This window comes from Rissa tridactyla, chromosome 2 (assembly GCF_028500815.1).
Source record: "Rissa tridactyla isolate bRisTri1 chromosome 2, bRisTri1.patW.cur.20221130, whole genome shotgun sequence".
In the NCBI taxonomy this organism is placed as follows: domain Eukaryota; kingdom Metazoa; phylum Chordata; class Aves; order Charadriiformes; family Laridae; genus Rissa; species Rissa tridactyla.
The window spans coordinates 38746568-38774136 of record NC_071467.1 but is presented as its reverse complement, the minus strand read 5'-3'; the positions used below and the strand labels follow the sequence as shown (position 1 = coordinate 38774136).

Sequence of the window (27569 nt, the reverse complement as noted above, 5' to 3'; positions counted from 1 at the left end):
CGGCAACCCCCTGTCGCCGCCAAGCAACCGCTGGCCACTCCCCCACCTTGTTAGAGGAGTCTAACCACGTGACCCGGTGGTCACGGCGGGAGGGGCGGGGCGGGGCCTTTCCACACGTCCCCGCCGGGCCCGGTGGATGCCGGGTAGGTCGCCGCGCCGCAGCCTGGCGGAGGGTGCCCGAGGTCCCGCCTCCCGCGAGAACCGTCGGCTATTGGTCGGGGTGGTGCCGGGGCGGCCGCGGATTGGCTGCTGGAGGGAAGGGGTGGGGGGGAGGGTTGCGAGCCGTGGTGGAAGAAGCGGGTGAGGGAGCGCGGCCGCGGCGGACGGCGGGTGAGGCGAGCTGCGGCGTGGCGAGGGTGGGGGAGCGGCCGGCGGTCCCTGGGCCTCCCCTTCCTTCTGGGTAGCCCCTCTCATTCGCCTCCGGTCCTGGGTGGGTTAGGGGCGGTGCGGGAGGGGGAGCGGGATCCACGCCCGGAGGCTGCTGCGGGCCCGTGCCGTCGCCGGGCAGCGCTCAGCTCCGCCGGCTCGGCGGGGGCCGCCTCAGCACTGGGAGGCCTGTGTGGGGGTGGAGGGGTCTTGCCTTGTGGGGTCTCCCCCTGTGAGGGTCTGCCCTCAGGAGCTCCTGAGCCGGCGCCGGGGGGAGGTGAGTGCCGTTCCACTGGAAGCGGATACAGGCCGCTCATGGCGGCCCGGTTTGTAGCTCCGCTCCCCGGGCAGCCTGGCAGCGCCGAGGGCACATCCAGGGCAGGGCAGGGCAGGGTAGGTGCCGGGCGGGCAGCGGCCTTGGGAAGGTGCGGTGTTTGCGCCGCCTTTCCGGAGAAGTAGAGTGGCGTGGAAACGGCTCGGGGGGTTGGGGTCGAAGCTCTCGGTTCTGCAGGGAGAGAGAGCGAAATTGAAGCCCTCTTGCTGTGATGGGAGTGACAGGTCACGGGGAATCATGTAAATAAAAGATAATCTGGAGAAATTACAGGGAAGTTTTAAAGGGAGGCTTTAGAATACAGAGTGTATGAAGGAGCCTAGTCTTAAGGGATCTGGTGCTTATTTTCCTTTTCTGCAAACTTATGATGGTTGCTTTGTATACCTTTAGTGATACTGCTGCTGCACGCAGGTTCTTCTGCAATTATTATAGATAAGTAACTTGCTAGATGCTTGTTTTTATTTTGTTTAACAAGCTGTCAAAGTTCCAAGTACTAAGTGTGAGTATAGTTTGAATCCTGACATCAACCGTAGTGCATTGATCTCTGTCTGATAGCGTCAGTGAGACTTCGTTAATATTTACATGCTGTCCTCAGACAGCCACAGTCCTCTGTAGCTCTTGTGAAGACAAGACTTAAAAAGACTAAATGGAAAGGAAATAATTCTTTCTTCTGATACCCACTGCTTAGGTGATAAAGAAAAAAGAAGGGAGATGAGTTTTCTGCACATCAACTCTAAAAGTTCCAGTTAACTGTCACTGAATCAAAATAATTTCCTTCACAGAGATCACCAGCTGAAATCTGATCACTGTGTGTAGGAACTCAACATTGTTACAAAGAGAGATTTGGGGGGGGGGTGTGGTGTGTGGGCAATCAAACATTTAAAATACTTTTTCAGACAAATACACCCTTTTGTTAATAAAATTTGCATGCTCTTGTTTCTCAAAGATGTAGTAGAAGGACTGGAATTCACAGGAATGACTAGGGAGGTTTGAATGTCTGGCAGGACAGTGTGGGTGTATGGTTATGTCTGTATAGTATAACACTATAGTATGATTGAGCCATGTTGAATGATTTCATTTATCTCTCCATGGGGTCATATTGCACCGTGTAGGTATAATCTCTGCCGAGCAAAGGCTTTTGATTAGACTAGTGTTGAAACATGGCGTTTTTTATTCTCCATCCTTAGTTGGCAAGATACAGTAACATGGGTAAGATGTGATGGATATAGTTTTGCATTTTGAGGTATATATGGTTGGGCTATATTTTTAAGAAAGCTTTGGCAACTTCTATTGCAAGTGTGTGTTACTTTCAATTCTTGCTTTTGATTTCATGCTGATTTTAGCTTAGATATTAGCTTGATTGTCTCTGTAGTATTTGCTGACTCTTATCTCTCTTTGCGTATCTTTCCAAACAGGTGTTTCTGAAAGTACTAGGGCGCTTCAGTATTTGTGGCTTCCAGGCCAAAAAATAGACCTCTGTATTTGGCTGTATGATCTCTGCCAAATACTTACGTTACTTATAACTGGTCTGTGTTGGTTTGGGAGAGGGTATAATCCTTTATCAGAAGATTCTTCCCGCCTGTTTGGCTTGCTGTTGTTGCGATAATTTTTTGTTGGCTTTATCTTTCTTTATTACTTCTTTAATATGTTTCCTTATGGATATAATTTCATGAGATGACCTTGGGTCATGTGTCAGTCTTAAAGACTGTGAAGATAGGCGTGCCCTAGTTCCCTGCTAAAATAGGGAGGAACCTGCTCTTTTTGCCTATGATTTTTGATGTGGTTGGTGTTCCTTTGAAACCATGCTTCTTTGAAAATTTTGTACTACTTTACGATACACATACCCTTTCAATTTAAAGACCAGACCTTTCATTTTTCAGATTCCATGCGTTTGCTTATTCTTTGTTAAGGCTGATCTGCTACATCAAGCTGATTAAGTCATTCTCTTTTATTTTTTGTGTATCTTACATGAATGAGAGAAACTTTATTTAGTAAGAAAAATGTGAATATCGTATTTCTTCTTAAGAGCAAGAACTGCTAATTGGAAAGGGAGTTGGACAAATGCAACATTGGAAAATACACATAGGAGAACTTCAATTTGAAAGCAGTTGCATCTGATTTTTCTTTCTTTTCATCTTTCATGTGAAGGACTTGCTAGAAAGCTTGGCAAAGGGTTCCATTTCATATTTACTGAGCAGTAGGCCTTATGTGTACAGCCTCCAGAGCCTTTATATTTATCTCATTAACAGTCTGTAATTTCTAAGTGGTATTATCTCTCAGCTTTGTAGACTGATATTTGATATGACAGTATTGAATGAAACCTGCAAAAGTGGGGGCAAAAGAGAGTTCAAGGAGGTAAAGTGAGAACCCCAACACTCAGAAATGTAGACCCTCCTCATTTATGAACCTTGGAATTCCTGCGTATTTCCGTATCATAAAGAAAGTTCTTCAGCCCGGCTAATTCCTGTGTAAGTGGAGTTTTATAAATGAAAAACCCATGAAATTCCAACCCTCACAGTGAAATGCAATTCTTTGTTTTATTACTCTGCTAAACTCTTTTGGGAATCTTGTCTATAACTACTGCTTATCTTTGTAATAGGATTGCTTAAGTACAGCAGAAGGACCGTGTTTTATAGCAATATTACTATCACTTGGGGCATTTTATTGTAGTAATGGAGTTCTGTAAGTTTTAGGGGAATTAAACTACTATTATTTTTAGTTTAAGAAGCATAAGGAAGACAGAGGGTAAATAAAGCAAGCATCAGTATTTTAGAAGAAGGTATTATTCTAGCTTACTAAAAGCAATAAATATTTAACTCCTGCTTCTGAAATTGGCATCTATACAGAGTATGAGAGAAAAATTTGCTAATGTTTTCGTTCTTGCTGTCCAGCAGTTTCATTTGGAATGAACCCTTTCTGTTCTTGGCACATAAAATAATTGTGAAATAACTGAGATTTATGAAGAAAGGTATAGTGCAATATCATAGAATCATAGGGTTGGAAGGGACCTCTGGAGATCATCTAGTCCAACCCCCCTGCCAGAGCAGGGTCACCTACAGCAGGTTACACAGGAACGCGTCCAGGCGGGGTTTGAATGTCTCCAGAGATGGAGACTCCACCACCTCTCTGGGCAGCCTGTTCCAGTGCTCTGCCGCCCTCAAAGTAAAGAAGTTCCTCCTCATGTTTAGGTGGAACTTCCTATGCTCAAGTATGTGCCCGTTACCTCTTGTCCTGTCCCCAGGCACCACTGAAAAGATCCTGGCCCCATCCTCCTGACACCCACCCTTTAAGTATTTATAAGTGTTGATAAGATCCCCCCTCATTCATCTTTTTTCCAGACTGAAGAGACCCAAATCCCTCAGTCTTTCTTCATAAGAGAGGTGTTCCAGTCCCTTAATCATCTTGGTAGCTCTCTGCTGCACCCTCTCCAGCAGTTCCCTGTCCTCCTTGAACCAGGGAGCCCAGAACTGGACACAGTACTCCAGGTGCAGCCTCATCAGGGCAGAGTAGAGGGGGAGGATGACCTCCCTTGACCTGCTGGCCACACTCTTCTTGATGCAGCCCAGGATGCCATTGGCCTTTTTGGCCACAAGGGCACATTGCTGGCTCATGGTCATCCTGTTGTCCACCAGGACTCCCAGGTCTCTTTCCACCGAGCTGCTTTCCAGCAGGTCAGCCCCCAACCTGTACTGGTGCATGGGGTTATTCCTCCCCAGGTGCAGCACCCTACGCTTGCCCTTATTGAATTTCATAAGGTTCCTCTTTGCCCAGATCTCCAACCTGTCCAGGTCTCTCTGTATGGCGGCACAGCCTTCCCGTGTGTCAGCCACCCCCCCAGCTTTGTGTCATCAGCGAACTTGCTGAGGGTGCACTCTATATAGTCTGGAAGAAATGAGTATCAAGTTTGTCTGGGGATAGTTCTGGAGAACTAATAGATCTCATAAAAGTATCAAGGTGGTACTCTTAGAAGCATTTTCCTTTTAGATAACAAATTGACCATCATAAACCATGATGGGTTTCCTTAGTGCCAGGAGCTAAGGAAACTAATCCAGGAACTGGTTGGTACTCCGCACTCTTAAGATTGACTTTGGTCACTGTATTCTGCAAAAGCAAAGAATAGGTCATTGACAAGAGCAAGGAGTTGATGACCCCAGTCTGAGGTGCTTTTAGAAGTATCTACAGAAGAATCAATGATTTATAATGTGAACTATAAATAATCGTTCTACTGAAGTAGTTGTTTTGTTGAATGAATGCTCTTTTGTGTTCAAAGTCTTGGCACCTGGAGTTATAAAATGTTACCTTCCTGGGTCTTTTGGATCTCATTGAACAAGTTTCTAAAAGTAATAACTAATATTTCAGAAGTTGCTTTAGCTAATTTCTGAGCTGTTCAAGATGAATTTCATTAGATGCAGTTATCTTGGATGCTTATAACTTTTCAGAGTTGTCTATAACCCCTTCTAATATCTGTGTCTGTCTTTTATACTATTCTGTCGTCTTTTTATATGATTCTTTTTATACTATTCTGTCATCCTAATATTATGCTACTTTTTTTTTCTGCATCTGTTTTTGTGCCTTTAATCATTTATCTTGTCAGTTTTTCTGTCATTCCTTTACCTCTTTTGCTCTCAGTTTCTTGAGTTCTAGACCTGCCCTGATTTCTTCAGAGGAAGTTCTAACACTCTCTTGCTACTTCTGTCCAAATTGTCTCTGTTATTAAAGACTCAGTCCTCCCAGTTGATCAGAAACAAAATGAAACCTTTTCTTCGCTTCCTGAAACAAAGCATGACTCTGACTACCTCTGGGGATTTTTAAAATAATGACTTGTCTATCTGTTGAAAGAGCAGTGTATCAGGATACAGTCATGTTCAACAAATCTGAACTTCGGAATGAGGAGGAGCACATTGTGTGTATCACACATTTGGAACAGGTTTCCCCTTTTGAATGAGCATTCCCATCTCTTTTATGTCACTGCATGTCTACAGTGACAGGTATGATGCCAAATCTAATGTGGGGCATGTAGAAAGACTTGTATTCTTCCTGTTTTAAAAAACACAGCAGGTGCAATATGATCAAAGATCCATACAGTCCATACGGTTGTTTGTCTAAGGGAGGATCAAGTAGATGGTAGTGCTTCCCTAATAGACTTTTCCAGCTTTCCATAAAGAATTCCATTACTTATTATGTATGACTGTAGCTTATATTCATGGCTGTTTGGTAGGTAGCCCATTATTCTTCTCTCTTGTTTTTCATGTAACAGTTGCAGTTTCCATTTTAATCTCATGGTGCTTGGCTCTTTTTTAAATTTTTTTTATTTTAATAGCTTTTTTAATCTTATGTTTTCGTTAGTCCTTCTTTAGCTGATAGATTTGTAGTTTTTTCTTAGTTTATTCAGAAACAAAAGAAAATCCTGTTAGGAAATGTATTTACTTTCTTTGGCAATGAGAAACTAATACCAACTTTTTTTTTTTTTTTTAAGCCTGTCTTAAAAAAGGATAACGGTAGAGTTGCAGCGTTCCTGCCAAGTTTCCACAAGAAGCAGGTTATTACTAAGGAACTGTAAACTGTTGAAAAAAAACATTTGTAACGGAAACAGTGATGGTTTAACTGTAATGCTTGTGGGCACTTTCAAACAGCATAGCTTTTCCATCTCCTGACTTTCAGACTTCCCAAGTACCAGTTCCTTGCTGCTATGTTGCATTAGTCATAGCTCTGTATATGTATAGTGTCTTCAGCAACACTGTTGTTCATACTGCAAATATGTTGCTCAGGGTGGTTCAACAGAGTGTTGTTTCTAGCCTGATACACAAAACAAACATAAACCTAAATCTATGGCTTCCTCTTTTTTTTTTTTTTTTTTTTTTGGTGGCATACAGTTATCGGTGGCATCCAAGTTATGACTGATGTAGAACACAGTTAAAGAAAAACTAGACTATTTTCACTAGAGGAGCAATAAAAACATCTTGATTTAAGTAAACGGTAGTACATATAAATAGACAGAATTTGAAATCTGTCCAACTTTATAAATCGCTTGAATATTTTCAGGTCCCACATCTACGCTATTTCCTGTCACTTTCTTGCATTAATCATTTTTCCATGTTTCCTTTCTCTTCTCTGTTGTGGGAAAAAGAAGGGAACAGCAAAGCTATCGGAGAATATGAACGAAGAGAGGTGATCAGCTTTCTGTAGTTTGTTCGTGCATAGAAATGGGTTTTAGATAAGAGTATGGCCCTTTAATCTTAGTGGTAGTCCCCGGCTGCAGGCATTCCATAGTGTTAGGTACTCACTTAGAGCTGTTGAACACCATCATCTGTCCAAGCTCAAGTGAGCAATCACTTCCCCAGCTTTTTAATTGTTAACTTTGCAACAGCTTTGATTTCCTAAAAATGACACTACTAAAAAACCTTTGTCACCTGTAGCAAGTAGATGCCTTCTGAATGCCTATGCTTTGCAGTACTAGGAATTGTTGTCACCTAATACATCTTGTTTTCAGTAACTGTTTCTAAAGCTTGGGTTTTTTTAGGAATACACGTAGCAGTTTACTTCTGTATATGTTCCACAATGTGCATCTAAAGTTCTTGTGTTTCTCGTTTCAGAAATACTATGGAACCTCCGCAGCCCTGTAGGTTTGGACGGCTTAAATCCAAGTTTGGAAAGGTTTTTTCCATTCCAGATGATTTGCTGGCTTAAGCGCTTAATTAGGATGGCTTTTGAACAAGTTGGATTAAACATGGAATCAGTAAGTTTTTCAAACTTGCTTCATGTTTTCAGAAAATCAGGTATAGAAAGCACTTCATATATTTTAGTTTGTGCTTATCTATTCCATCATAACACTTCAAGTACACTCAATACTTGTATGATTCTGCATTGCTGAAAAAGTATGAAGTTCACTACTTGGACAGTGAATTATTGAGTAATATACGTTAAAAATACCGATCAGTTCTTTCTAGCTCTAATAACAAACTGTTTAGTTTGTAAACATTGCTTTTCATGCTGCACTTCTATGTCTGTTTTGAAGCTGAAGGAAAATTTTCAATTGATTTTTAACAGGGATGTTAACTCTTAAATAATCTTATGTCTTTGTACTTACCTGGGAGATGCGAAAAGCCCCATGAAACTGAGATGATTATAATTGTGCTATATTTACCTCTCCTGAAAGTGTTATATTCTCCTGAAAGTGTTACAGTACATGAGAGCAACACGGCTGTGTTCTTTACTGGGGAAAAGGAAGAATGTGCATGCATAGATCTCCTCTTGGAGGAAAGTGTATATAGAGTTTTCTTTGAATGCTTAGCAGAGCGAGAGTGAGCAATCTGCTACATATCAACTGTTTTGTCACTGGGACCTTTAGGAAGCTATTTTGAGTATAAGTATTGACCTCAATGCTGTAATCCCTGTAAGCTGTCAAAATATTTTAATGTTTTAACAATGGGTAAATTCTTAACAGCTATGTGCAGTACTTAGAAGAGCAGTCCTTACACTGGATTATTGTGGTAGAACCTTTTATCAATCTTGGGAATCTACGGAGAGGAAAATGTTTATACATCGTAAATTAAAATTACCAATAAGAATTTGTATTTTAGGATTTTATTCAAGCTTTGATATGAGATTTCATGCAGTGTAACTTTGAAAATTCAAAGCATGAAAACATGCTGGACTACCATGGGTGTTGCTGTGGTCATTGTCAGCAACATCTTTCAGCCTAAATAGGAGGGAGGAGCAAGTTTTTAATCTGTTTTTCCCCATTCCCTATTTATATCAAGCTTGTGATAATGCAATTACATTTCCAAATGTCAGCCGTTCTGGACAACAGCAAAACACTGATGCAATAAGAGCGTATGACTAATAATACTTTGCAGACTTGCTCTGCCAGTGCTTCAAGTCAACAAGAAGTTGTGTGAACTTGGGTAGAGCAGTGCTGAGACTCATTAGCTCAGCTGAGCAGTGTGCTGACTTAATTTCCATACCTTGTGGCACAGCTTGCATGCATTTTTCTGAAAATATTGCCTGGCATATCTTGAATTACCAAAACTGAGTCATTAAAAGTTTTAGTGCACCAAACCACTGTTGTTGAACAACTCCAAGGGCATTTGGGCACCAAATGTGTTTGAGAATCTGGGTGCTAGTCAGCATCTCGTCTGTGGTCTGAGCAATCTCTAAACAAGTTTTGCCACTTGTTCAAAATGCACTGCACTTATGCTGGTAATACAGTCTGGTCTCTTCTGCTGTTGTGGAAGTACTTCTGTAATTAATTAAGCCTTCCCTTGACTAGTATTATTTTTTCCAATGCAACGTTACTTTGAGGCTATCGCCAACAGTTCTGCGTCTAACATGAGAACATGTTGTGAATAGTGAGGCTGTAATACTGTGGTACTGTTTGTCAGTCACTTTTTCTTGAAGCCTCCTGATCTACCTGCTATTTGCTCAGCCATATAGACAAACAGTCATGTGAGGTCTTTGAGGCATCCAAAATACAGAATCAATAGAGTACTCTGCATGGAAAAAGTTTGTGTTCAACTTTAGCAGCATATTAAGCGAGAGAACGTATGTTTCACAGAATGGAAAAAATGGGTGTGAGTGGATCAATGGCAAAGTTGCAGCTCTGATGTGAAGATCTAGCATAGCATGTGCGCAGTGCACATTTATTTTGTCAAAACTTATGCATTCCAATAAAGCCAGAGGAAGGAAAGATACTTGTTTGGAAATAGGCAAAATGTTTGTGTGAAATTTCTGAGATAACCTAATCTGGGGATAAATACTGTGGAGCATAATTTTTTCTTTTTAATAGAACCCTCAAAATCTAAGAGTAGTGATCTTTGCTTAGTATATCAAAATGTTATTCAGCTGTGTGTTGTGAAACTCCCACAGCTGTACTACACTAATCGCATAGGCAATATTGCCATGCCAGATGAGGGTTATTTCAATATTAATAGCCTAAATTTTATCTAAGTTTTCTCTTTTGGGCAGCCTTCTAACAGGATGTTGAGTTTGCTTGAAGCTATGAGCCTTTAAAAACTAAGATCTGAGTAGTAAATTCACATCTACAGCCATAAGTAAACACTGGCCAAGTTTTTAAAATTACCATACAGTGTTCTAATTGTTTACTAACAATGTACTCTGTGTTAGAGTCTTCCCATTATTCTTTTTCTTCTTTGAATTGTTTTTGTTGCCTTTCCCTGTGCTGAAATCTTCCCTACGTCCCTATGGGTGGTGTTTTTTTTTTCGCTCCTGTTCTGGCTCATTTTGTAGTATTCTCCTAAGATTAAAGTCTCATTTTATTTTGTACAACTATGGTAAACAGTAGAGCAAACATTCCCATCATTAAGTACAACAAAAGAAAGCAAATACCATCCCTGTTGAAACAAAGTAGAAATCTGAATTGCAGTAAAAACAGTTCTGATGGAGCCAGGTGCGTTGAGGTGCTGTGGGCAGTCTTTTTGAGGTGAATGTATTTTATTAATTTTTTTTTAGAATCGTTTCATTCTTACATATTTATTTTCCCCCTTGTACTTATCTTTGCTCTTTAATTTCACAGTTACATTTTCATGCTTATGCTAGCTGGTGGTTATTTTTATTAGGACTGGTAGACACTATTCCTGTATTAGAAGAGCTCTTAATTTAAAAAAAAAAAATAACTGGAGAAATGTAGATTTATATAACTTTATGAATTTTTCATGATTCAGTGGCTTTTCTTGAAGCACCTTAAAAAGAGGTGTCTGACACAATGCAGATTCTTTATTGTCTTGAAAATAGATAAATTATGCTTTTGAAGATGCTTCCAACTCTTGAATCCTCCTATGTTACCTGATCTGTCACTTTGAACTTAAACTTAATGCAAAGGCTCTCTTGAACTTAAACAGCCATAGCTATATTGTAATGACCAAAACAAATTTTGTGCCAATTTGGGTATAGAATGCAAGGAGTTCACTGATAAAAATTTCAGCGTGTGTAGATATATATATATACATTCCATTCTATTCTAGCATGAAAGGTATAACTTTAAATATGTTTAGCAAAGCATAGTGTGGAATGATACGGGAAAACTATTCCAGTATGGTATAAAAATCAGTTACTTAACACCTGGCTTCTTTTTTCTTTCATCTAGGTGCTTTGGTCAAGCAAGCCTTATGGTTCATCTCGAAGTATTGTAAGAAAAATTGGTACTAACCTCTCTCTTATACAGTGTCCGAGAGTTCAGTTTCAGGTAGGTTTTCTCAACAGTTTAGAATATGTGTTTCACTATACTTATAAAGGGGTTTGCTCTTGCATCAAAAGATTTTAAGCAAATATGCAGTTCGTTTAAATAAATGACTAGAGGGTTTGTAAAAGAATCAGTTTACTTCCGTTCGTCCCACTTCCAGTTCAGTTTTTCCAAATACGGATTCTTCAGCTTCTGTACTGCCTAAAACCTGAATCCATGTTACTGTAACACACATAATGAAACTCGAAACGTTTTTTTTTCCCTAAGGGAATTGGAACTTCTAAAATGAGGGAATACAATATAAAAAAGTTATTCATGGGAAAAAATATATTCATAAGGGAGAAAAATGTCTGAAGCATTTCTATAAACTACTTATAAGCTAGACTTAAAAGGCATGTAAAGATGAACAGTGTTACTTAAAAATATTGGGGAAAATAAACAACTTTATCAGAAAGTAAAAAAATTAGTAACAAGATGACGTGAGTACCTTGTTTGCTTTTGTTTTAAATACAAGGCTAGCACTGTATAGGTGAAAGGGGAACATCAATTCTGTGCAGCTTTCTGTTTGACTTGTTTGCTCTTAACTTCAACTGCATATAGCAGGAGGGTAAAGAGTGAGGGTAAAAGCTTAAGGAGGAGAAAACACTTGCTTTTTATAACAAGTCTTTGGGGAACAGATGGGAAAATTGAAGCTGTTATGCATAATCTCTTCAACTCTGTGTGTGTTATGATTAGGGGGTGGGTATAGAATTGGAGAAATATAGTGTTTGAAACTCAAGCTGAGAGAGGAATGTTTCTTGGGTCGAGCAAAGGTGGGGAACAAAAAGATGAATGGTGGGAATCCACCCACGTTAAGACAAGGTAATTTCCACACAGCTAAATTTTTCACTGTTTAAATTAATTTCTTTATCCTATATTAAATGTATGAACAATGTTTAGACTTGAAATTATAGTAGCAAAATCAGATAGTTCAGATTACCATAGAAGCCTTTTTGGTGTGATAGCAAAAGCCGTGCTAATATTTTGCCTCTCTCACATAATTACACTGAGAAACTAGGGGGGCAACCATCTCCCACTACTAGTGGGTTGGTGAAACTTAAAAAATAAATATATACATTGGGGGGGCAGGGATTTGTGCAGGTGAGAAGGACAATGAAACGACATGCTGAGTGTAAACATTTGGATATATAATTAAGTAATTATGCTAGCAATAAGGCTCTGTGTGCCTCAGATTTGAAAGGAACTGAGGTCCTCCTGTAATGTGTCTGATTTTCTGTACTGTAAAGGCCATACAAGGGAAGATGACGCTCACTTGCAGATAGTTAGCTAAATACTGCCTTTCCTTAATATTGTCATAAATGTCATAAAAGACATTTCTGGTTTACGTTCTTGCAAAGAGCTGTAAGATACATCTGGGGAATCTGTTTCTGAATGTATTTAGTGTTGAAATAAAAATATGTATATGTCTTCATCTGAATTCTGTGTTAGAATAAATAAAATATTTGCCTTTTTTTCCTCTTAAAGAGATATTTAGTCAGCTTTGCATAGATTTTATGTACAATAAGTATAAATATTCATCTTCTATTAGATGAAAGGATCCTAAAAATAGAAGTGCAGTTGTCAGAACTGATTGAATTAGAAACATTAATTTCAAAATTTGAGCCTTGAAACACATTAAAATTTATGTGGCTTATGCAGGCTTTAAACTATTTTAATATATAAAATGCTGAACATGTAAAAGTGTGATGCTAACATCTGTTTTTTATGTCTTTATCTCAGCATTAAGATTCTATAGTGAAGTTCAATACTGGTCTCGAGCGTTTTTATGCTGTTGCAACTGACACTTTCCTGTAGCTGTCTCTTCCTCTTTCTTTCTTGCCAGCTTTAGCTATATTATGAAAGGACCATGCACTGAACCTTGCTGTAAGTCACTTTATTTAAAAACCAAAGCAAACCTTGCTTGCCTCATCTGAGGGTGCATGTATATCATCAGTGTTTCTAACTTTATCTAAGAGCAACAGAATTTCCACGGGTGATTATTTTCCTTATGATAAATGGATAAGAGATATTGAAAGAATGTCTCTGTTATGTTCATTCTTTCTTCTCTTCTAGCATGCTTTTGTTCAGCTAGTCTGAAAAAAAGAGTAGTAGCCTAACATTTTGATTTTTGAAGGTCTACTGAATGTTGTAGTATATGTCTCTATGGATCTTGTCATAGTCAACGTCTAAATTAATTGCCGCTTATGTATCCAGTAAGTGGTGGCAGAGCTTGCCTTATATACTGTATATGGCATGAGCAAATGAAAATGGTTCACATAGTTCTTTTGTATGTCATATTTTTTAGGCTTATCTGTAGTCTTTAGGAGAAAATAAAGTTAAACTTACCAATATAGCCTAGGTAGATTCAACCAAACGTACAATACTGTCTCTCAAGATACTATCCTTCAGCTGCAGCATCTATCTTCTGGTCTCATGCTTCTCCTGTTTGTCTGACAGCAACCTGATAACTCAATAGAAGTCTTCTAAGGAATTGGTGTGCATGTATCAAACATCAGAATTTACTGGGCTAATTTGAAAAATCATAGCAAGTTTGTCTTACCTGAAGAAATATTTCCAAATGGTTTAATATCTAACTGTATCAGTAATTTGAAATTAGAGTTCTTATTCAAGCCTTAAATATGTGAAAATATTTGTTCTACGTTCCATTTCCTGGCGCAAACAAAAAGTAGGGATCCTGCTTTGATATTCTCCTAAGCAGCATTGCCATAGTGTAGGCATGTTTGCCTAACACATGAAAGGTACCCAGTTCAAAACAGGGCAGAAACATGGGCAAGGCTGACTTTTTGGGAGTTGGACTCAGTGATTCTTTCTGGGTCCCTTCCAACTCAAGATATTCTATGACATCAGCCAAAACAATACAGTGTGTGTAGTCTTTTCTTTAGAAATTTGTGGAATAATGGGTCTGAAACCCACAGATGTGCGTGCAGCATGCGTGCACGCTAAAATAGGCAAAAAAGCTTGTGAAGGAAGAGCAGGGGAAGCAACTACCTAGTTGCCAGAGAGAGAAAAGCAGGTTACTTTCACTGTTCCATTCAGTTCCTGCCATCCAGTAGAAGTGGGCCTCTGTTTTAAGCTCTGTGTTCTCCATTTCAGGTGCTGGCAGAGCACTTGTCCAAATTTTCTTCAGCTGAGATTGGCTGGAGGAGTAGAGTAGTCACAGAGTTGTTAAAGCATCATACTACAGGCGGGCAAAGGTTTTGAGATGGGTGTTGGCTTTTAACCTTTAAATTAAAGTAAAAATCTTGCATTAACTTGAAATTCAAAATCCACTGCTGTGGAAGGCCTTGTTGTTTTTAGGGATAGAGAAAAGAAACATCTGTATATGGGGTAACAAGCAGATTCTGTTTACATATAAATACGAATAAAAAAAGTAAGAAGAAACTTGCATCACAATATAACAGAAGGCTTGCTACTGAATGTTGGATTAGAAGTTATTTATCTCACAGTACAGGAAACCTGGCTGTGGTAAATGCATTCCTTACTGTTGCTCTATAAAATTATTTTTGATGCAAGTATGTGTAGTGCCTTTATTTAAATGTGCCTTCCATCTTTTCATGGTAATAGTTCCTCATGTGGCCATTACTGTCAGGAAAATTTGTATCACCTGCAAGAAGTGGCTAACGTATTATGGGTTTTTTAAATTGCCATTAACATTAATACAGATGCTGTGGTCATGAAAACGTTTTATTTTAAAAAAGAAAAAAGCTAAGAAAACCTCAAACAATGAAAATCCTAACATGCAATATAGTATTCTCTAGACTGTTTTAAAGAGAGGCAGACTGTGATGGTATTAGGCACAACTGTTAATGTGATAAACATATTACCATCTGTGCTGATGCTACCTGGAAAAAACCCTGTTGTTTCCAAATGATCTGATGGTGCCAATACACACTCCTGGGAGCTGTGATAAAGGCTCACATACAAGTTGCGAGGATGTGAGGTGAAGATGACTAATCTCAATTTCCAAAGCTGTTTGTAAAAACTCCTGGGGAAAAAAACAACTCCAAAGCCACAACTTCTATCTTCCTGGGACTTGAGTATCAAAGGCTACAACTAAAATACCTGTGAATGTTCTTCAGATATCATTTCACCCTTCCCGAACTGCAGTCCTACTGTCATAGCTCTGCTACAAATTCAGGTTAATGCTAATATTTCATAGCTACTGCTACATAATAGCTTCCTCTTCCAGAGGTGAGTTGACTTGAAAATTGACCGAAGTGCTAACAGGCTGGATCCAAACTATCTTCACAGACTGTTACATACTACCACCATCTTTGTCATTATTAGTAGCTTCTTGGCCACTGCCAGCAGCAGGCAGCACTTAAGCAGCTGCAACGACTCGTGCAAATTTGCCCTGTGGATTGTAAGTAATACAAGCAAAAGGGGTACCATAGTTGCATGGGAAATAAGTAACTCAAGGTGACAGACTGAGCAGAAGAAATTACTGAAAGATGTTTCAGTAGCTTTTATTCACTAAGATACTGAGACCAGGCTGCTCAGTAGCCCAGTGACTAAGTACACATGCCCTTTTCTAACCCGGAGAAGCAGCCAGTATTTCAAAGTAGATTTGAAACCATTTTGTATAGTTGTGGCTGTGGAGCGTGTATTGATGGTCCAAACACTTTTTCAAATCTCCGCTCAGGTCGCTTAACTGTAAATGTAAGAAAGGTTCCAGCCTCTGGAGCCTTGCTCACCTTTGGCTTCAAGCGGCTATCAAGCTAATGGCGGAACCATGGATTGCATCCTGCCTCTCACTCAAAGTCTTTGAGATTACTGAGCTAGTAGAAATGGGGTTTTGTCTTCTGTCTTCCCCCTCCCCCCCCCCGCCCCGTGTAATGTGCACACCATTATTCTTGTACAGAAATTCTGGAAGTTGTAGGGGAAGGGGAACACACTTCAACGGAATTTCATTTTCAAAATAATACTAAATCAGAGCAAAAGACTTAAAAGTACTAGTAGCCTTAATGTCTCTTTTAACTTCTGGTCATTAATATAGTTTAAAAACATATTATTTGAGTTAATATAGCAAACTACTTGAGAATGTTGATGTTTGTTTGTCTTTAAGGTAACATTTGCATTGGATATTTAGTGTTCAGTAGTGTCATGTGATAGGATATGTAGTTAGCTGTGAACCTCTGTAAAGTGTCCAGCAGATTAGGTTGAATAGTTTGAAGTCAGTGAAATGGTTCTGGACCAAGCCCAGAACAGAAATCAGCGTGCTAAGGCTAGAGATGTGTTTTGTGAATGTATGTGTTAATAGTTACATGTAGCCTCACTAAAAGTATTGGGTAAAATAACTGTGGTTTGGGCTGGGAACAGTGATTCTAAAACCTTCAATCTTGTCTTTAAAATTTAGCTTACTTCTCATGCCACAGAAGGAATCCATCCTCATCAACTTAGAGAAGATGCAGTGGCCTCCTTTGCAGATGTGGGATGGGTTGCTGAAGAAGAAGGTGAAGTCTCTACAAGGCTCAGGTATGCTCTGCTCCTCAAATCTCCTCTTTGAACTTCTGAAACGAGAGGAAGAAGCGTAGCTTCTCTCCAAAGAGAATCTACTATGCATTGCAATTAATGGAGAGCACTTGAACGCTGGGAGGAGAGAGAATGAAGAGTGATAGAAAAGGTAGGGTCTGGAAAAGAAGGAGTAGAGGTTAGACTAAGAAGATTATGGATGAAAGACTGGTTTGACAACATATAGGAGATTGGCTTTATACAAGGAAGACTGTGGTTTTTATTTACTTATTTATTGCAAAGAATTGCGTGTGACAGCTTCAAGCAACCTGGTCCCCACAAAAATGTCTACTGTGGTATGACACAATTGCTAATGCTAATTCTCCAATTCTCCTGAGATTTTCATTAATATGGGGCGTTGTACTGTACAGCTTCCTAATTAGCAACGATGGTCATTCTGACAATCCAATAATTGGCACATTGTTTTTCACCTTTCTGGTTAAGGCTCTGCAGTCTGCTAAAGACAATTTAAAAATTAATGGTTTATATTTAATCTTCAATCTTCATAACAAAAACAGGCAGGGAAGCATGTGAGCACCTGTGTCCAGAATGATGGGATAGGTACCGTTGTGTACCAAGAGTACTCCATAGCACTGTAACTGCATGGAACAGGTTGGCTGAAGTGATGAAGTTCTCTATTCCAGCCTACCCAAATTGCTGCTCTGACTAGCCAGAAACAAAGGTGCAGTTCTGTAGCGCAGAGAAAGTTTTTCTTCTCAACAAACTAACCTTCCAGAGAAAGGCACAGATTATTGGCTTCAGAGCTTACTGGAGGATACTGTTCTTAATTTGAAAGCATGAAGTAGGTTAGTAATGACCTAGATGCCCTCCAACATGACTTGCCACCGTGAAGCTTTGCATACAAACATTCTGGCACTGCCACATTAATTTCACAAACTCAGAGGGGAGTCACAGAAATCAACGCTTGTTTGGGAAATGCTATTTGTAAATTCTATTTGATGTGAAGGAAATTAACTGGCCAATACTACTTCTGTTTGCACAGAAACGTTTTGTTTAAGGATTGAACTGTAAAGCTATTATGTTTAATGGAGACAACAGGGAGAATAGCTCTTTGGTGCTTCAAAGAACCTATAACGAAAGATGTAGGACTTGCATATGTGCTGAGACGTCTGCATGTGAAGGGGGAAGGGGGACAGATGGATGTGGGATGGGACTAAAATAATCCTGCAGATATATAGTGACCTTAAGGCAAACAGCTTATAATGGAGGCATGGTAAGTGAATTACTTAGCAAATATGAGTATTTCAGTGTGCACCGTTTATTACGTCTTTTGCACAGTATCACGTAGTGGAGCTAGTATGCATTAGGTGTTTTCCAGGCATTTGAAATTCTCTGTTTTGACAAGATCACATAGGTGTTACTGTTAAATATATATTCACTGTATACTTCAATAAACAGCCTTGCAGACGTAGTTTTTTTTCTGCAAATGCAGTTTTATAGGGGAAGCAAATGAATGACAAATCATTTTTCCCTTCTCCCTAGTCAGAGCAATAGTGACGATTCAGTCAATAATATTTTTCCACAGTGTTAGATTCCAATCAAGACATTTCCTTAAGACACGATTACTGCTCTGAGTGGAAAATACTCTTTGTTATATAGCTATTTTGCTCCTTCAAAGAGTTTCTAGAAGGCAGGTTTTCGAGTGGAATGACCATGGGCTCCTTCCACCTTAATTTAGGGAGAGCAGGGAGATGGCTGCCCTAGGAAGCATCCTGTTCTCTTCTCAGTTTTAGTTGTCCTCTGCTCCTGTCTGGATAGCAACACCTAAATTTTCACGTCCTTGATAATATTCAATTCTGCTTGATCAAATTTTTGCAAGTTACGCTGATGTTTTCTGTCAGTGGCGTGAAGACTCAAATGTATGTCTAATCCTGGATTGTGGTGGTCAGAGCACAAGGCTTTTTCTAGCCTTCAGTCTTGGCTCTTGCTTTAAGTCTAGCACAACTGCAGATCTAAAGCGATGCGCATCCAGAGTGATGGGGCTGTTAAGCTGTATTAGTCTGGAGTGATTCTATACACACTGAAAAGTCGTATCACTAGCCACTGTTCTTATTCTCATGTTTGAATAAATAATGGAAACCTGACCTGCCTGAGAAGTTTTGGGGTTGAAGTTAAGGGGGACTAAGGAGTTAACTATGTGGTCATATTTTGCAGTTATAATGGTTATGATAATCCTTATCAATTCTACTTATAGAATCATAAAATAGTTTAGGTTGGAAGGGACCTCTAAAGGTCATGTAGTCCAGTCCCCCTGGAATAAGCAGGGACATCTTCAACTAGATCAGGTTGCTCAGATACTTGAGAGGAACCATTTAAAAATGTTGGTGTCTTCAGTGAATATAACTTTTTGTGCTTATTTGACTGCAGGTGCTCAGTAATGCTTCAGGGTTTAACATAGCTTAAGCTTTGGTGGGTAATAAGAGAAGGCAACAGTTGCACTTTCTTTCTCCTGCGAGAAAGAGGAGGGAAGCTTATGGACTCTTTAAAACGGTATGAAGTTTTCATCTCTATAGTTTTATTTGTGTTAGAAAACTAAATAGAAGACCCTTTCTCATTTACTGATAAGCAACTTCTGTGTCACAAAGCTGTTTCATGTACTCCATACTCCCACCACTGTTAAAATGGAGGACTGTCCCTTCAGAAGTCCAAAAAGTACAAAAATATGCTGTGGAACTAAGAAACTCTTCCTTCTTCTTCTTCAAAGGATTCAACTACAAGTGACTATTTGCAGCCCATGGGGGGAAAATGGTAGCACTTGGGAGAAAAAAAATTAAATCTTAATTCCAACAAAAAATAAGTATGAGGCAGAGAAATAGATTGGAGGTGAGGGGGAATGTATTTCTATTTTCTCCTGAAAACAAGGAATCCACAAAAAGCTGGCCAGGGGAAGAGAAGAAATACATCCAGTGATACAAACAGAAAGGATGTGATGCTCTTACTTAATTTAAGCTATATAGTGTTTTTGTGGAAGTGATTTTTCTGTAAAGACAATTTTGAAGTCAGGCCTTCAACTTGTATTCCTGGTTTGTATGTAACGTTGTGTTAGTTTTATCTATTACAAAGCCTTTAAAAAAAGAATCTTGTGATATTTTTGTTACAGGGCAGAAGTTTGGTCAAAAACAGCCCAGCCTCTTTCAGGTGAACTGCATCATTCTGGAAGGTCCCCATGCAGACAGATGTCCTTACAAAACCCGTTGGAAGAAGAACAAGTGTCCAGGAGCACAGTGATCGCAAATGAAGAAGCCTTGCAGAAGATCAGTGCTCTAGAAAATGAACTAGCCACTTTAAGAGCACAAATAGCCAAAATTGTAATCTTGCAAGAACAACAGAACCTGACAGCAGGTATTGAATTTGCTGTACTCCTAGCAAAAATTAGTTAATGGATTTGTTCCTTTAATAATTAATAATGTGCTAATTTGTTGCTGTGAGAAATGTCAACACTGAACACTTCTCCATATTGTTTTGGTTAGTTTGGTAGACAGGCTAACCAAGGGACACAGAATAGGTCTGGAAGACAAGAGACCTGCCAGACTTTCTGTATATCCTCGTATTCCAAAAGTCTTCATGTTTGTGTGAAAGTCTGCCAGAATTCTGAATCTGTGGATGATTAAAGAAGTATTAAACAGCTTTCAGAGCAAAGCTCACGATAAACATGAAGGCTTAAACCAAACTAAAAGAATGTAACTTAAGTGTTAGTAATTAAATCTTCCCATCCAGTAATGAAATAGGCTTTCTGATATTGTAAAGTAATTATACAAGATGCTAATTACGCTTTTTGAACATGTAATATACATCTCAAGTTTATGAAATAAATAACAGTAAAGGAGATTAATTGTTTACTGGGATCAGAGACATTGTCCAGATGGAACCAAAAGTGGTGCACTGTTCCTAGTAGTAAACAGCATGATTTTCCTGAGTTTCTTTCTCCTCTTTCCCTCACCTCTGACTGCATTCTAGTTCTAAGTCTGCTATCTCCAAAGATTAGTGGGAGATGCCCCTTGTCAACTGCAGATGACAGCCATTCAGTTTTCACGCTTTCCTGAGGTCACTTAACAAGTCCAGTTTTGCCTCTGTTTATGTATAACATCACATTCTGATTCCTCAGGTTCTCTTTAGTCTGTGAACTAGTAATAGCAGTTATGTTCTTTTTCCTTAGCTGTTCATATTCAAAACTATGGAATGGTTTTAAGGATCACATGGCTTAACTCTTGTAATTATTGGAGGGGTGTGTGTGAAATAATTAATAACTTATTTTTCATTATTTTCCCTTTACCTCCATTTATTAATTAAATTTGGATTTGATTTTATCATCTTTACCTCCCTCTTCTGGTAGAATAGAGTAATGACACTGTGTGTATGCCAGCATCTACACAGAGTAGGCTTTGTGTTATCTATATACGTGTCTTCACACACTTTATACTCCAAGCGTCAAAACTCTGGTTTGATTTGGTTTTGCTGATTTCTTTAAAGGTGCATTTGAGCGGAGGTTTCTTCATTTATTTGTCAAGCGATTGCTGCTATTACGTTTGTAACATAATTTTTACCTAAAGAGTACAGGGAACTTGAAATCAAGATTATAATGGAATCTCTATCTTCAGACAGATGACTAGCTGGCTTATAAATCCTTAGCTTCAGAGAACTGGAATAAGCTTCAATTTAAGCACTACTTGAGCTCTGAAATTTATATTTCAAAAGTCTTGTACGGTAATTTCTTATTTGTGATAAGCAGGAAGAAACACTGCTTACACGGCAGATTGTACGTCATTCCGGCTCAGTACTTGCCTCTCAGAAGAAAGTGAAATGCTGGTAATAGTAGGAGTGGAATATAACTAAAAGACGTCGTGACACCCATCCCATTGCAGTAGAGACAGGAATGCACCTAGAATTTGAACTGGAGATCCAAAGAATGCCTCTCACTCTCCGAGAAGGACTTCTATGTGGCTTTTCAGTTGAGTCTGCCTAGGTGGTTTAGGAATGGAAAAGTTATGCAATAATCTAAAGAAAGCAGAGGGGAGCCAAATGAAGCTGTTATATTCTTACCTGAGCATTTGTGAGATATACAAGGGATTTACAAGTAAACTAATATATAATGCATGTTTTATTTGTAGTTGGGTCAAGTCTGGTTGCTTCAGCTGCTGTCCCTGGTGCACCTCCACCACCACCACCTCCTCCTCCTCCTCCACCGCTCCCACCCCCAGGTCTACAACAGAGTATGTCTGCAATTGAGCTCATTAAAGAAAGGAAAAACAAAAAAATGAACTCTGGACAGAACCTGACAGAAAATGGGCCAAAGAAGTCTGAAATACCAAACATGCTAGAAATCCTCAAAGACATGAACAGTGTGAAACTACGCTCAGTGAAAAGGTAATAAATATAAATAAATATCAGTGTACTAACATTTGTATTAATGATTATGACTCAGAACTATTTCAACGTGAGACAGATGCTGATGTAACATCTGACGAACAGAATGCAAAAGCATTCACAACTTCTGAAGCTTGGTTTTGGACTATGTTAATGCTTCTCACTTTTATTTCTAGATCATCAGAAGGTACAAAATCTAAAGTGGCTGACCCTACAGATCCTGCAGCATTAATAGCAGAAGCGCTCAAAAAGAAATTTGCTTATCGATACCGAAGTGACAGCCAAAGTGAAACAGAAAAAGTGATTCCAAAGACTGAAACGAAGACAAAGACTGAGGTAGTGCTGGTGAGTATTGTGGTTCTGAACACGTGCTTGGATGAAATTACAGTTGTTGTGAAAGCCAATGTCTGTCTTTCTGCCAACACAGGCAAATACCTGTGAGTTAGCATCCCTGTCCACAAAGCCCTGTGACGTACTGCTGGTATGCCAGGATTTTAGCATCAAGCCTTAAGATTATGGATTGATATTAGGAAAAACTTCTTCACCAAAAGGGTTATCAAACACTGGAGCAGGCTGCTCGGGGAAGTGATTGAGTAACCATCCCTGGAAGTATTTAAAAGACAGGTAGACGTGGTGCTGAGGGACATGGTTTAGTGGTGGTTGATGGTTGGACTCAATGATCTTAAAGGCCCCTTCCAACCTTCTATGATTCTGTGATTATGTACTCTTTTGGCCCAAGTTTTAAAAGCCCTGTTGCAGTTTTCTTATTTTTTTTAAAACAAAAGTCTTTTCTGTTGCTACAAGCATGCAATATTCTGAAAACTCGATTCCTAAGGGCTCATACCAGAATCAAATCTGAACTGAGTTTGCCTGTTATTACCAACCTTAACCATGCAGGTAGTGCACGTGAAATTCTGAAGCAAGCTCCTGAAACATGTCAGCCATTCCTAGGAACACAGAAAGCAAATTGTTCAGATCTGTGTTTCTTCTAATACTTGGAAATGCCGACTAAATAAAAACCAGTTTCTTTATAGTGTGAGGATGTTAAAATGAAATTATATTTTAAATCCACATTGTGATACAAGTTAGCGGCTTCTAGTTTATTTCAGAGTGGTTTGAATTGGAAGTAAGGGGGTTTTAAGCAGTGAATGTTCAAGTTTCCAGCACTATGCGCTTACTTAAAAAACAGGCTAGTATAGATCCGAAGCCTGTGCTATAGCCCCACAGAGGAAGAGTAAAATGTTATCTTTCCCTTGGTGCGTTTGGAAAAATGCACAAAAAACCTCCAAAAGCTGGCCGCACTCTGAATTAAGTTTTGAGGAAAATAAGATTCCCAAGCCACAAATCTCAGGATTTCTGAGTATTTCAGCTTACTAGCGTTGACTGACTTGCCTTTAAGGTATATTCCTGTAATGTTTAGACTGTTCTTCATAACTAAATGGCTAGGCATTCCCCAAGAATCACTGTTTTTTCCCAGCATTTCTGGGGGTTTATGGAAAAGAACATGAATTGGCAATGTTTCATTTCTATATGGGTTTTTCATGACTTTCCAGTTTTGAAATTTACAGTCCATCTTTTGAGATTTAGGATCATCAAGTTCTCAAAAGCTAAGAAAAGGGAAGGTTTTGTTAAATGATAGAATGTTGATCCATAATGAGCTAATAAACATCTGTCATCAATTACTTATCAATATGTAACTTCTTTGCTAGATCAGTCCTCGGATGATATCCTTGTATGATAGTTTTTAAAAGAATTTGCACAAGAATGCAGGATAGAGTAAGAACAGAAATACTGTTAAACTGCTGCTAGAGCAATTGGTCGTCAACTTGTAAAGGTGACTGCATCTGTCATCTTATTCTGCTGTGGTAGAGCTGAACTATCTCTAGTCCGAGCTGCTCCAGCAGATGGTTACCTGCCTTATCTGAGCCATTTCAGGTGATTCCTGACACAAGTTTCCCTTTAACGTGTGGCTATGGAGCGAGTGAAATCCACATGCAAAGCAGCCGGTTGAGAAAGGAATTTATCTCTGCCCAGGCTCTAGTTTTACCCACAACTGGGACGGATAATAATTCAGCTAGCGGTTTCTGTTGAAAGCAATCTGAACATGTTTCTGGTTTCCTCCTCAGTTTGGACCGCACATGCTGAAGTCTACAGGAAAAATGAAGACTTTAATTGAAAAATCTTAATGTATAAAGATCACTACGGGAAAGACTGTTAAACTGTTTTGTCTGACATCATCTATGTTGCAAATACTGAGTGGTCTCTTACAACACAGGAAAAAACCTAATGTGAAATGTAGAATTGAAGCACTAAACATGGCTGTATGTGATTTATCAAGGGGAATAAATTTTACCATTATACTCAGGTCTTAATTTTGTATTCAAACCTGGCTTTTTACTCAGACTTACGTGGTGGTTTTAATTTACTAACACTAAGTTATATATACAACATTCGTTGTGCATAACTGACCACCTTAAAAATGCGTGTACATGTTAATAACGATAGTGATACACCCTTAAGTTAATATCAGTTATTTGAGCTCTAACTGTAACTTGCACTACATTGTTTAGTTTCATACTGAATTTTTCATGTCAAAGTCTTTCTTTTAAACTTAATTTTAGCAAATTTTTAGCCCAAAGAAAACCTGAATGCATTCTGCTTCCTGCTGAAAGAAAGTGAAAACTTGATCTCCTGCAGAGGTCACCTGGTATGGGACATTTTAAGTAGTAGCACATTTTTGTGCAGGGATTTTTGTTTGCTTCAAATGAGTGTGCAAGGGTAAGAGAAAACCTACTTGTATCATCCTGTGGCCAAGGGCGAGTGCGTGACAAGTGAGCAAATCCTGCTGTGGGAGCCCCTGTGAACAGGCAGTCCAATGAATTTGAAATAACCAGTAGACAGCAGCAGAGTAAAATAATTAATGTCAGAGCATGTGTTAACTAGCGTAGAAGTGGTGTAGACAAGGGAAAAAAAAAAAAAAAAGGCTACACAATACCTTGGGGTGCAAGTTGCCAAAAGTATATTGCTCATCTCAGCTGTGCTAAGAGATGCTCACGGACACCTTTTTATCCCCAGCTGTCACTGGTCCCTGGGTGGGTGTCCAGCAGCTGGGGACTGCACAAGCCCCTCCTGGTCCCCGGGGCAGGGAAGGGATGACGGTGGGACAGCGTAAGCTATTGCACAGAACCTGTTGTCCAGGGGGAGCCCTTCTGGGGACTTCCCCTAGCAGCTTTTTGCTGTCAGGCCCATCCAGAGCTAGTTCATTAAGCGACCACCTGAGCTCACCGCCCCAGCCATGGATACAGAAAAGAGCTCAAGCTAAAAATAAAATTCAGGTTGAAAAAAGCTGTTTAGGAACCAGAGAGCTACAACTTGGCTGCACACTTCAGCGAAGCCGAGCTTTGCTCCAGCTGTAGATGGGCACAGAAAAAGCTGAGTCTGGGTTCAAACACTTCATGTTCAAAGTTGATCTGGCTGCTGGAACAAGTACAAGTGCCTCTTGGAGCTTCTGTTTTCTAGGAAAAGAAAACAGCAGCACTTCTTCAATTCAGACAGACAGCTGAATGGCTCTGACCGAGTTACTGAAGATGACCGACACTTTGCTGCTTGTAACTGGAGTGTAGATTTTTACAATCAAGGACGATGTTTTCTGGTGTGAAACTTGAAGTGCTGTTAATATGTACACAATGCAACTTCCATCAGTCTTACTGATAGGCCGCTAAATCTTTGTGTTCTTTTAAATGCCTTCAAAACACCTTTCTGAAAGCTAATTTTGGTTTCAGGTTTTATATTTAATGCTGTATTGGCACTATATAAAATTAAAAGCAGTTAAAATAAACATTGCGTATGTGATTTGTGGTACTCTACAAATGATAGCAGACACAATAAAGTACGGTTTACATTCCATTATAGTGACTATAAATCAATGTAGTAACAATTTCTTGCGTCTCCTTCAGGACAGGACCACTTACCTTGCTGTGCAACAGGAATAACTGTAGGAGTAGTCCTAGAAGAGCACAGCGCTGATAATTCAGCTACATTCAGATAAAAACCAAAAGGATCAGGAATCAGGGAGAAGACTTAGCAGGAAGGTACATGTGTAACGGTCTCCCCATCCCCTGGTACGCTGGGTTCCCCTGACAGTCCCTTGCTGTGGCACAACCACCCCCCTCCTGAAGGGCCACAGCTTCAGAACAGCTGGCCCGGAAAACCTCTGCTGAAGTTTTCTTCTTTCGGAGATGAAAACCCCTTGTTAAAAGTGTTTCGATTTACATTATTTTAAATGAAGTTACTCGGTCCAATTAAATCATTAACAAGTAAAATTTAGGACATCACTTGACCTATTAAACTAGGCTGAAACCTGAGAAACACCCGCACCAGACACTGCCAGTCCGAACTGCTGATGTGAGGTGCAAGTATCCAGCACCCCACAAACACAAAAACATGGCAAGCCCTATTAAGGATGTAAAATTATGGTTAGAGAGACATCATCTGCAGGAGAAAATAAAATCACAAAGCTGCCATCAAGTAAATTATTTCATACTTTTCTGAACCTTCATTTTTATCTTTCTACTTGAAATCTTTGACGTGCCCGATGCCACTGCCCACGGAAAAACATCTCATGCAGAAGTGCTCAGAGGACATTGATGCTCACTGGGCAGAGACCTCAGGCATAACCCAAGGCCCGTTTGTATCTATGTGTGTCACTGAACAGCACAGCCTACCCGGAGCAGATCCGTAGGTTAAAACAATTTACGGTGGGACCTGCCTCCATCCTGTCACCCATTTCTGTACTCACAGGGGCTGAGTGGCCATTAGTGGCTGTAGCGCATTAATTACGCCCCTGGCAGGCGTTCGCTCTCAGCTCTCATATGAAATATTTAAGCTGTAGAAATGTCCAAGTTACATATAGAGTTGCAGAAGGCATTTCTAGACAGCATGTTCGAGAAAAGACATCAATTTTTTTGTTTTTCTTAAATTCAGGCAAATGTCGGAAGCTTCCCCGTACGCTACTAGATGGGATTAGAGCCAGCCTTTCTAAATGCAGTCTGGCAGGAAAAGGCAGAAGCCCCTTCCCAGCAACGGTGGCTTAGAACAAAACTACTCCTGTTTCACTCGAGCACCTCGACAAGCTGTACTGGTTCCTGTCAGAGCAGATGACAGCAAGATTGCACAATCTTAAAGAGGCACGCGTCGTTTACAAATATTCTATTGAAATACTGCTATAAACATCTTTGTAGATTCATTTTAATTTTCATTAAAATGACATATTAAAATACGCTTATGAAGAGCCTGTAACAAGGAGCAAAATTTGAATTGCTGTTGAGGCCCCATCTTTAACCAAGTCACATTTTAAAATTAAAAAAAAAAAAAAAAAAGTGAGTCACAGCAGTCATCATCATATACCGATTTTAGTGATTGTTTTGAGAATAGCTGCAGGCTTGGAATATGCTTTACTCAAAAATATCAAAGAGGAATCACTACTTTTCCACAGTTAACCCTGTGAATCTGCACGGGCCGTAGGGGAGCTGAGCTGCAGCCTCTCGGCAGTACGTTACTCACACGCAGCCGTCACCTCTGTGGCCTCACAGCTCCAAATGCCACCCGCAACTACCACCCTTTCCAAGGTTATTTTCCTGTTAAAACAAGGCTTTTCTGTTACAACCGAAGCTCATTATCCCCTTTGGTCCTTCTCTGATGAAGTCAGACAACAGCAAG

The 27569-nt window shown here is 39.7% G+C and overlaps 1 protein-coding gene across 7 annotated transcripts; it reads left to right on the top strand.

Annotated features, from left to right (window-relative positions):
- Nucleotides 1-268: 268 nt before the first annotated feature.
- MTFR1 (mitochondrial fission regulator 1) lies at nucleotides 269-27177 on the top strand. 7 transcript variants are annotated; one of them, XM_054191559.1, is made up of 8 exons: nucleotides 269-330; nucleotides 7291-7433; nucleotides 10800-10898; nucleotides 16312-16430; nucleotides 19588-19829; nucleotides 21596-21851; nucleotides 22028-22196; nucleotides 23978-25689. In XM_054191559.1, exons 2-8 carry the CDS (start codon nucleotides 7368-7370, stop codon nucleotides 24035-24037), a joined length of 1011 nt encoding a protein of 336 aa, XP_054047534.1. In that variant the 5' UTR covers nucleotides 269-330; nucleotides 7291-7367; the 3' UTR covers nucleotides 24038-25689. The 7 variants fall into 7 exon arrangements, with proteins under 7 accessions (XP_054047534.1, XP_054047535.1, XP_054047536.1 ...); XM_054191560.1 differs by having other exon boundaries at nucleotides 290-400; XM_054191561.1 differs by having other exon boundaries at nucleotides 311-430.
- Nucleotides 27178-27569: the final 392 nt, after the last annotated feature.